This window comes from Macaca fascicularis, chromosome 1, assembly GCF_037993035.2.
Source record: "Macaca fascicularis isolate 582-1 chromosome 1, T2T-MFA8v1.1".
NCBI lineage: Eukaryota > Metazoa > Chordata > Mammalia > Primates > Cercopithecidae > Macaca > Macaca fascicularis.
The window spans coordinates 31,361,013-31,372,430 of NC_088375.1; the positions used below are offsets into that span (position 1 = coordinate 31,361,013).

Consider the following 11,418-nt stretch of genomic DNA (forward strand, 5'->3'; position numbering starts at 1 on the left):
AAAAGTCAACTTTTCATTTCATTGATCTTTTGTGTTTTTTTCACTTGAATTTCATTAATTTCTGCTCTGATCTTTATTGTTTCTTCTCATTTTGGATTTGGTTCTTTTCTAGTTCTTTAAGATGCATTGTTAGGTTATTTGAAGTTTTTGTACTTTTTTGACGTAGGCTCTTATTGCTATAAACTTTCCTTTTACTTTCACTTTATGTCCAAAACTACTTTATAGGTTTTGGTATGTTGTTTTTCCATTTTCATTTGTTTCAAGAAATTTTTAATTTCTTCATTTCTTCATTGACCCACTGGTCATTCAGGATGCTTTTAGGTAAATCAAGCCCTGCTAATTTGACACTAGAAAATAATGAATTTCTTTTGATTATTTTTATCTCATGTAGTTTAAAATTTTTGTGTCCAGTCATATCTTTAATTAGAGAATAATTTTTTAGGATTTCTCTTTTTTTTTTTTTTGAGAAGGAGTCTCACTCTGTCACCCAGGCTGGAGTGCAGTAGCACAATCTCAGCTTACTGCAACTTCCACCTCCCAGGTTCAAGCAGTTCTCCTGCCTCAGCCTCCCAAGTAGCTGGGACTATAGGCACGTGCCACCATGTCCAGCTAACTTTTGTATTTTTAGTAGAGATGGGGTTTCGCCATGTTAGCCAGGCTGGTCTCGAACTCCTGACCTCAGGTGATCCCCCACAGCCTCCCAAAGTGCCGGGATTACAGGCATAAGCCACTGTGCCTGGCTTTTATGATTTATCCTGTATCCATTGCTTTTCTGAAACAATCTCCCCAAATTATCTACTACCTTGCCTAAATTAATATTAGATCTATATATTGCAACCTAATGTTTCTAGCTAATAGTCTAAGTAGTTGGCATACTAATACAAATGTTTAGGCAAAAATACATCTGGCCCCACCCCCAGTCTCCACAAACTAGTTTGAGTCTATCCTATGTATAGTATAGACCAGATGAGACTCCCCTGTGACATGTTCTAGACCATGGATGGCCTGTGACTACAAGAGACTTCTGGGTGAAGTATAGAATTCATCCATCTTGGAATGTTTGCTCAGAGCAAAATGTAACCCATTAACCACTGATCACGTCAGGAGTTTATCGAGGCATCCATAACAGGAAGGAGAAGCAAGCAGTAGCTAAGCACTCCACAATCTGAGGATAAAAGAGAGTGAATTCTGGTTGGCATAAATCAAGGAACACCACTGGAAGGTGTCAGCAAGTCAAAGCCTTCACATATCAATGGCTTTTTGTTACTGACAACTAACAGCATCTTAGTCATATTCCTGTTAAGTGTTTGCTATGTGTTGGGAAAGCAAAAATGAGTATGACATGATTCCTCTCCTTTAGTAGCTCCCAATTTAGTGAAGGAAATTGAAATGTTTACAGCTAACTATAATAAATAAACCCTACAGTGGTGTTATGTATTTTATGGAAGAACATAGGAGAATGCACTTACTGCTTTGGGGAAGTAAGAATGAGTTGGGGCAGTGAAGAGACTACCAAAGACCATCACATGTAAGCTAGCTCATGAAGGAAGAATAAGCTTTTCTAAAAGACAGAAAACAGTAGCCAGGGCCAGGTGCGGTGGCTCATGCCTGTAATCCCAGCACTTTGAAAGGCAGAGACAGGATTACTTGAGCCCAGGAATTTGAGACCAGTCCGGGCAACATGAGACCCCATCTATACAAAAAATTTAAAAATTAGCCAGATGTAGTGGTGCATCCCTGTAGTCCCAGCAACTTAAGAAGCTGAGGTGGGAGGATCACTTGAGCCTAGGAGGTGGACGCTATCGTGAACTGTTTTTTTGTTTTATTTTTTGAGCCTGTCACCCAGGCTGTAGTGCAGTGGTGCGATCTTGGCTCACTGCAACCTCCACCTCCCAGGCTCAAGTGATTCTCCTGCCTCAGCCTCCTGAGTAGCTAGGACTACAGGACTACAGGTGCGTGCCACCATGCCCGGCTATTTCTTTGTATTTTTAGTAAAGACGGTTTCACTATGGTGATCTGTGATCCTGCTACTGCACTGCAGCTTGAGTGACAGAGTGAGACCCTGTGAGTGAGACAGAGAGGGAAAAAGAGAGAGAGAGGGAGAAAGAGAGAGAGGGGGGCGGGGAGAAAACACCAGCCAGGGAACATGTACAAAAGTGTGGAGGTTGGCCGGGCGCGGTGGCTCAAGCCTGTAATCCCAGCACTTTGGGAGGCCGAGACGGGCGGATCACGAGGTCGGGAGATCGAGACCATCCTGGCTAACACGGTGAAACCCCGTCTCTACTAAAAAAATACAAAAAACTAGCCGGGTGAGGTGGTGGGCGCCTGTAGTCCCAGCTACTCGGGAGGCTGAGGCAGGAGAATGGCGTGAACCCGGGAGGCGGAGCTTGCAGTGAGCTGAGATCCGGCCACTGCACTCCAGCCTGGGCGACAGAGCGAGACTCCGTCTCAAAAAAAAAAAAAAAAAAAGTGTGGAGGTGTGAAAAATGTATGTTATCTTCAGGGACTAGCAATTAATCCAGTTTTACTGCAGCATAGGATTCATTAGTAGGAGTAAAGGGAAACTATAGGCGGTGAGGCTCAAATAGTAGGCTAAGATAGATTTCTGGAGGGCCTGAGTAACATAATAAGGACTTTAAACTTTTCCTTAAGTAGTAGGGAGGCTTAGAAAGTATTTTGGTTTTAGGAGATTTTTTTGAGAGGGTCCCACTCTGCTGCCCAGACTGGAGTGCAGTGGCACAATCTCAGCTCACTGCAACTTCGACCTTTCAGGCTCAAGCCGTCCTCAGCCTCCAGGTAGCTGGGACTACAAGTGTGCCTCACTACACCCAACTAATTTTTGTATTTTTTGTAAAGACAGTCTCACTATGTTGCCCAGGCTGGTCTCGAAATCCTGGGCTCAAGCGATCCACCCACCTCAGCCTCCCAAAGTAAGAAAGTTTTTAAAGAGGAAAGTGACAATATGATTAGATTTCTGTTTTTCTGTTTTACTTTAGTTTTGTAGAGATAGGGGTCTCACTGTGTTGCCCAAGCTGGTCTTGAACTCTAGGCTTCAAGTGATGCTCCCACCTGGGCCTTCCCAAAGTGCTGGGATTACAGGCATGAGGTACCATGCTTGGCCTAGATTTGTATTTTTAAAAGAGAATTTTAGTAGCAATTTAGAAAGATTAGAGCAGGCAAACACCAAAAGAAGTGAGAGCAGTTTGAAGGTTGTTTGATCACTCCTAGTGAGCAGTTTTTTTTTTTAATTTAAGAAATACATGTTTTCGATTCTGTGTGAATATTCTAATTGAATATATAATTTTATAGTTCCCATAATTTGATAGACTTTTGTTGTTACATCTTCCCTCTGTGTTTCAGTAAACCAGAATATAAGGCCATAAAGAATTATCTTTTGTAAACAGATTTATCTAGAAACCAGTCTATAATTTCCTTAATGATTGTCTAGTTTCTTCAGCAGCTTACTATATTTTGGTTTTGTAGGTTGGCCTGGCAGTGGTCAATGGACAGCTCATGGCAGTAGGAGGTTTTGATGGCACAACATACTTGAAGACCATAGAAGTTTTTGATCCTGATGCCAATACATGGAGGTAACTTTTAAGCTGTGTAGCAAATCACCTTACTACTGACTTGGAAATCATGGGCTTGAGATAGCCCATGACCATCAGAACTGGGATGGTCAGTACACTGGAGTACTTTGAAGAGGGCTGAAGTTACACATATTTATGGCTCATTTTGACTTGATTGCTCTAAAGTGGCTGATATATTACAAAATTCTCCTTTTCAGTAACTGTCCAGTTTTATAATTAGAGATGGGTAAAATAGGGGAAAAAATATCCTTCCTGGTCCGATCATGTTCAGATGAGGAAACAAAAGCACTGAGAAATAAAATGACTTGCCTAACTGACTTAGTGACAGAGTTAGAATTAGAACCTAGGTCTGGCTCCAAATCTGTCCATGCCATTTTTTGGTGTTCTTGTGGGAAACCTATGCTTAGGAAAAACAAATTGCAATTACTTTTGAAAAATTAATGTTTAAAAAAAGAATATTTCATTTTTAAACCCATTTTAACTTTTAGGGAGGAGGCTACATCTTATTTAAGAGAGCTTAACTTAAACTTCATATCTAGGTTTAATTTTACTTTACTTTTAAATCCTCAATTGTCTAATAAAGCTTTCCTAAGTAGTTAAGTAGTTTTTATAATTTCACATAAATTAGGTGACTTTTACACTTATTTTAAATATTCAAAACCTTTACAAACTTAGCAAAATTCTCTTAAACCTTTAAACTTAAAATAATTAAGTCTAAATCTTTACTCAATCATATTTTATACTGGAATCACAAGAGTAATCTTATAGATGCTCTAAAAAGCCAAATTCTCTTAAACAGTATAAGAACTTAAAATGCCAAACATATAGTTGATTCTCAAACTTTAAAAATAACGGTACTATGGGTTTGATGTATGGCATATCTGTACTTAATTCTAAATACTAGTCTTCTAAGAAAACAGTTTTGCCTTCTAAGCAATTTGGGATTTCCTTCTCAATAAAATGGGCTTACTTGCCTAAGCAAGTTTAGGGTTACCATCTCAGTGGCTAAGGTTGCACATCAACCAGAAATATCAGGCTGGACATGTGAGCTGAGGAGCAGACATTCTGGGAAATTTTTCTTATGACCATGAAGGATAAGCTGAGCTCTGTTTTATTGTTACTGTTCTAAAAGAGGCAGTCTTGTAGTCCATTCTTACTGTGTTTCTAATACATTTCCTAATTTTAAGCCTGCAACTATCCACCTGGGTTTTTTCATCACCCTATTAGATTCAACTATAGTCTATCTCTAGGAAAGCCACAACCTTCACAGAGATTTAAGTGACATGCTTTGGATCCTCCATATGTCTCACAGCTCCATATGACTCAGTGGTCACAAACTAAAGTCAAGCTAATAACAGCATAGTACTTTTTGCTCTTACATCACATTTTTACAGTCCTGTTCATTAAGTAAAGATTTACTAATGGCTGGGCATGGTGGCTCATGCCTGTAATCTCAGCACTTTGGGAGACCAAGGTGGGCAGATCACCTGAGGTCAGGAGTTAGAGACCCCCTGACCAACATGGTGAAACCTCGTCTCTACTAAAAATACAAAAATTAGCCAGGCATGGGTGGTGGGCACCTGTAATCCCAGCTACTTGGGAGGCTGAGGCAGGAGAATCGCTTGAACCTGGGGGGCAGAGGTTGCAGTGAGTGGAGATTGGGCCATTGCACTGCAGCCTAGGTGACAGAGTGAGACTCCATCTCAAAAAAAAAAAAAAAAAATTTACTAAGTGCTCTGAGCCCTGGGGCTACAAAACTAAACAACAACAACAAAAAATTCCTGCTGAGCGCACGCCTGTAATCCCAGCTACTAAGGAGGCTGAGGCACGAGAATCTCTTGAACCCAGGAGGTGGAGGTTGCAGTGAGCTGAGATCACACCAGTGTACTCTAGTCTGAGTGGCAGAGCAAGGCTCCATCTAAAAAAAAAATTTCTTGCCCTGCTGGAGCTAACCAATTGTATTGAGGGAGACTAACAGTACCATACCAGTAGATGGAAGTGCTATGGCAAATATCAAAGCAGGGGAGGAGGCTAGGGAGTACAGGGAGGGGAATCTGTTTTTAAAGGTGGCCAGGGAAGGCCTCATTGGAAAGGTAACATTTTAGCAAAACCTAATAACGGTAAAGGATAGGTAATGGCAGCTTTGGGCCTCTCACTGGCAGGATATTTTCTTCCATATACAGCTTTCTATTTTTACTAAGAATTTTGAGTAAGCATAATTTCTGAAGACAGCCAAATTTACTGTCACTTAATCACTATAATCTTATCTGAGGACTTCTTAGTAACTGTCACTAAATAGAATTAGTAATAGATGACAAAGTAATAGTCATGAAATTCTTGAGGATCATCTGTTGAAAGAGTAATAACTAAATATTTGCAGTTACATATCCCAGACTTAAAAACCAACTCTACCTCATAGCTGATAAGGGTCTAGTATTCTTCTCCATGGAAGGTCCTTAATTTTGAAGATGATCTTGTCACAAACTAGGTGCGACTTTACTCAAATCCAGTTTTGTTCTATAAAAGACTTGAGGAGGCTTACAGAGTACATATAAGACAAAGGGATAAAAATAAATATTTAAAGAATTTTAGGCAAAGGGAAAACATAGGTGGGACAATAATATAGCCAGGGGCAAAATTACAAAAATGTAGAATATATAATTCTGTGTAATTGTTAGAAGTCAGTGAGGTATAAAGTTGTAAAGTTCTGATGCAAAAAGTGAATATGATGCTCTCTTATTCTTCTCACAGCCTCCTATGAGAGCATGTCAATCTCTGAAACAGTCCTGCTACTCAACAGTGCTCAACTGCAGCTTCTAATTTTTAGAATGAAGACAGTATTAGTGTGAAGCTGAAAATATTAGTTGTAATATAAAACATAGAAATGTGTTAATAACATCTTAGTTGTGGAAGAAATGGTGCTTTTTTTCCAGTTAGAAAATATGATTATGTTTCTCTCTTTGCAGGTTATATGGCGGGATGAATTACCGTCGGCTAGGGGGTGGTGTAGGAGTTATTAAAATGACACATTGTGAATCCCATATTTGGTGAACACAGAGAAGACAGAGTCTTGTACATATTCCTCTGTATTCTGGGGAGCTTTGACCTTGGAGCTTTGTACAGCTTGAGAAAACATTAGAACAAATTTTATTATTTGCCGGTGCCTCAACATATGGAAATACAAATGAAAGTACTTCACCTGCAAGATGCACAATAATTTTCAACTCTGTGCAGAAGAATATTTATTTTTGGTTTTAATTTATCATGGTTTTTTGTTGTTTTCGTTTTGAACTTACCCTTCCTCCTACAAAAAAAAGAAAAGAAGAAAAAAATTCCAAGCAGCAAAACTTACTTTGTTTATAAGGTATTGATTTAGGTTTGAAAATACTATTTAATAAGGGCATAAGGGCTATATATGATTTGGCTGTTATTTCTAGACACTTCATCCACGTGATTCCCCTAACAAGGATTACCAGGAATTAAGGTAGGTATGCAAAATGTATTAGCTAGCCATTATTCTTGCACTAACCACCAGAACACTTGAAAATCTAAAAAAAAAAAAAAAAAACCAAGAAAAGGCAACATCTCTTTTTAAATAGTACAATTCAGAAGGGATACTAAATCAATAAAAACCAGGACTCAGACACTACAGTTTTCATCAGTGTAATTTTATGTCTTGTTTCTATATGAATTTGTTTATTTAGTCTTTTTTTCATAATATTCTCATAGAGTTTCTGCTAGATCTAGAGCTCTGCTCAGTGCCTCTTATAAAAACAATATATGTCTCATATGCTGTCTTGAGAATCCAAGAGAATCACATGCAGCTCTGCAACAGTTTTTGCTCAAAAATGTTACCAACTAAAGCAACTGTCCTTCCTGTTTCCTTATTGCTACCAAGGACCAGCAGGGAGAAATATCTTCTCCCAGCAGTGAATTCTGTTATGCAATTTATTCTTGATGCTCAGGCCTAGTTAAGCTGAGGCTTACCTTTAATAACAGCCTCCAAGGGAATGAATTATTCAGTTCATGTAATAGCACACATTAAAGAATATAAAATCAATTGAGGCATTTTATTAATATCTTGGTTCTTTTATACAAACAATGTGTCATTATCTTCATTCTATAAGACCATTGTTACTACTTCTCTCAAATTGCACTTTCTGGTAAAAAGTTAAAAATTTTTAGGAAAAAACATAATTTCAATGGTTAAAGTTTTTTTTCCTCATTGTATTCATAGACAAATTTTTTTCAATATATTTTGCAAGAAAAATCTTTGAATAAGACTAACTGCATTTAAAAGGAATAACCTCCTTTCCCCAACTACAAAGATGTTTGGCAACTTTGTGTTTACATTTAAAGATCATTTGCACCTTTTTCAAGGAAAAAAAAAGTATTGAGTAAACAGTTGTTTACATGTATCATTTATGCTTTTTTCTAGCATGTATAACTTTTTTAAATAAAGGTAGTATTTACCATTAAAAAATTTTTAGCTAATGCTTTTTATCCTTGTACTTTTGTTATTTAATTTGGAATTTCTGTTTCTATATAATTTATTTTACCTGTATGTAAACTTACAAGTGCTTTCAACTTGAAGGAATAAAAGGATTGCCAGCTAGAATTAATAGGAATTTTCATTATCTATTTTTATATGTTATATTACCTAACCTATAAACTTATTTTCTAGGTAGAACTTAGAATCATACAATTTTGAGCTGGAAGGACTCTTTAATAATCATCTAGTCCAAACCTATTTATTACACTGATCCAAGTCTGAAAACCACAGAAGTCTGCCTAAGAATAAATAGTTAATGACAGAACCAACATTAGAAGTCAGTTTCCTCAATTCCCAGTCCATTCTTCCTTCTATGCCACACTGCCACTGCAGGTTTACCTGAAACTAAATATAATAAAAGACCTTAGGTATTTTAACTAAGTCTGGTTTGAACATGTAAAAAGTATAGAAACTTTTATGAGATCCTTACTGTAGTACATCATTAACAATCAGTCTTCAAGGCAAAACCATGTATTTCCCAAGACTCTACTATTTCATACATCTGAGGCAAAAGAGAGTGATAATAGCAAGAACAAAACTAGGGATTAGACTCTCCATTAGTCAGGAAGTCCCCAGTGGGAGCAATTCATACGGCACTGATTCAAGAGTAGAGACCCAGGAATTAACAGCACTGGCCAGAGTCTTCATTGGAGACTGTTAGGGGTTTGTTTTCCCCCTCCAGTGAAGGCACTCCACTTTTATTATTGATTGAAATGTATTCTGTTAAAGGTGTTGCTGTAAAATAGAATGTTTATTAATTTGTGTGCATAGTTTTTTCCACAACTCAAGTTTGGAATAGGGGTTGGGTTGGCAGTCATTTTCATTTCATAAGTAAGTCTACTGAAGCTTAGAAAAGTTGAAATGACATGGTAGGAGCTGAACCTTAAATCTGTAGCCCCTGATTGTAAATCCTTTGTGCTCTATACACATTCCCACATTCCTGTTTTTGATTGCTTCCCAGTTCTCTTCCATAATGTTTTACCTCTAGATACTCACACTGCAGATAATACTTCTTGACTACTGTGTAAAAAGGGTCTTTCCCGTACAAGATGTGAGGGAGTAGGGGACGAACCTTTCAAACTTTGTGTTAACTGGGGAAACAGATGGGCAAAGAAAAAATGCAAGAAGGAAAGAAATATAGAAGAGGAGAGAAAGCAGCAGCAGGAGGCAAAAATGACCCACTAAACCTGAGTGTGTCTGCCCAATTGTGAGAAATGGCTCTGTAAATTGCTTTGAGGGCCCTGCTGGAAGTGATGGAAAAGAATGGTCCCAAGAAATGACAAAACTCTTCAACTAAGTTGTCTTACATGTCCTTTATACTGATCTTTCAGTTATTTAGCTGTGTAAGGTTAGGAACTTAGATTATTTTAAATGTAAAAAAGAAAGGATGGTTATTCACTGAACTATCATAAAATATTTGGGGTTATTCCAGTAACAGTAACCTACTAATACCCCTATCCTAGAAAGACTGTTTAAGCCCGAATTCCTAGGAAAAGAGGACACATATCTTCAGTGTGAATTTAGACCAGTGAACCCTTGGACTTCTCCTAAACAGGAACAGCCCCTGCTTTCAAAAAGCTTAGTTTTAAGCCTTGGTTTCATTAAGCCTCTCGATCAGTGGTTCTCCAAGTATGGTCTGTGGACCCCTGAGGTCTCCCATATCTTTCTTTTTCTTCCTCTTGTTGCCCAGGCTGGAGTGCAATGTTGCAATCTCGGCTCACTGCAACCTCTGCCTCCCAGATTCAAACGATTCTCCTGCCTCAGCCTCCTGAGTAGCTGGGATTACAGGCATGTGCCACCAGGCCCAGCTAATTTTTTTGTATTTTTAGTAGAGACGGGGTTTTGCCATGTTGTTCAGGCTGGTCTCAAACTCCTGACCTCTGGTGATCCGCCCGCGTTGGCCTACCAAAGTGCTGGGATTACAGGCGTGAGCCGCTGCACCCAACCAAGTCCCCAATATCTTTCAAAGTATCCATGAGTCGAAACTTTTTTTTTTTTTTTTTTTTGAGAGGGAGTCTCGCTCTGTCGCCCAGGCTGGAGTGCAGTGGCTCAATCTCAGCTCACTGCAAGCTCTGCCTCCCAGGTTCACGCCATTCTCCTGCCTCAGCCTCCTGAGCAGCTGGTGCCCGCCACCATGCCAGACTAACTTTTTTATATTTTTAGTAGAGATGGGGTTTCACCGTGTTGGCCAGGATGGGCTCGATCTCCTGACCTCTTGATCCGCCCACCTCAGCCTCCCAAAGTGCTGGGATTACAGGAATGAGCCACGGCGCCCGGCTGAAACTATTTTCTTAGTAAAACTAAGTTTTCTGCCTTTTTTACTGTAGTGGCATTTGTGTTAATGGTGCAAAAGCTATGGTGGGTAAAACTGCTGGTGTCTTAGCATAAATCAAGGCATAAATCAAAGCATAAATCAAACTGTACAACTAGACATAGTATTCACCACCATAGACTTGTAGGACCTTTTTTTTTTTTTTTTTTTAAACATGTTTTTATTTGAGACAGAGTCACGCTCTGTCACCCAGGCTGGAGTGTAGTGGTGAGATCTCTGCTCACTGCAGCCTCCACCTCCTGGGTTCAGGCAATTCTCCAACCTCAGCCTCCCAAGTAGCTGGGAATACAGGCGCCCACTAGCACCCCCGGCTAATTTTTTTATTTATTTTTCGTAGAGACAAGTTTTCGCCATGCTGGTCTCGAACTCATAACCTCAAGCGATCCGCCCACCTCAGCCTCCCAAAGTGCTGGGATTACAGGCATGAGCCACTGTGCGTGGCCTGGATTTTTAAAAATTTGCTTAAAAATGTCCTTGATGAAGCAACAAAAATTATTAATGTACTAAATCTCAACTTGTGGACATACATCTTTTTTCAATATTTTATGACAAAATGGGAAGTATGCATAAAACACTGCTGCAAACCAAAATACAGTGGTTGTCCCAAGAAAATCTTTTGAGATTGTTTTAAGATGCAAGCTGAACTACCTACTTTTTGAAAGAATGACACACAAATTGAGGTCATTTAGACTTGGGTGTTGAGCAGGCATTTTCTCTCAAATGAACAAAGTGAGGCTATCATTTCAAGGAACACAACTGACAGTACTTATTGTCAACCATATTCAAGAGAAAAATTACAATTTTGAGAAGGCTATGTCAACTATGAACTTGACAGCTACTTAAAAACTTTTCTGATGAAACTGGTGATGACATCGATGAATGCCTTTTTAATTGTATAGTGAAGCGTGTCAACATGTGGAAGATCTGTATAACTCATGGAATCA

General features: G+C 38.9%; 1 protein-coding gene across 11 annotated transcripts in view; it reads left to right on the top strand.

Annotated features, from left to right (window-relative positions):
- The window catches only part of KLHL20 (kelch like family member 20), a 62,651-nt gene extending 54,578 nt beyond the window's left edge, over window positions 1-8,073 (top strand). For 6 of the 11 annotated variants that reach the window (XR_012423798.1, XR_012423868.1, XR_012423835.1 and 3 more), the window contains 2 exons: window positions 3,484-3,590; window positions 6,557-8,073. Coding sequence is in view for 3 of the 11 variants with exons in the window: in XM_074015315.1 (XP_073871416.1) it covers window positions 3,484-3,590; window positions 6,557-6,641 (192 nt within the window). In the remaining 8 variants the exon portion in view is untranslated. The remainder of the gene's footprint in view (window positions 1-3,483; window positions 3,591-6,556) is intronic. The other 5 variants (XR_012423809.1, XR_012423837.1, XR_012423847.1 and 2 more) reach the window with 2 other exon arrangements.
- Window positions 8,074-11,418: the final 3,345 nt, after the last annotated feature.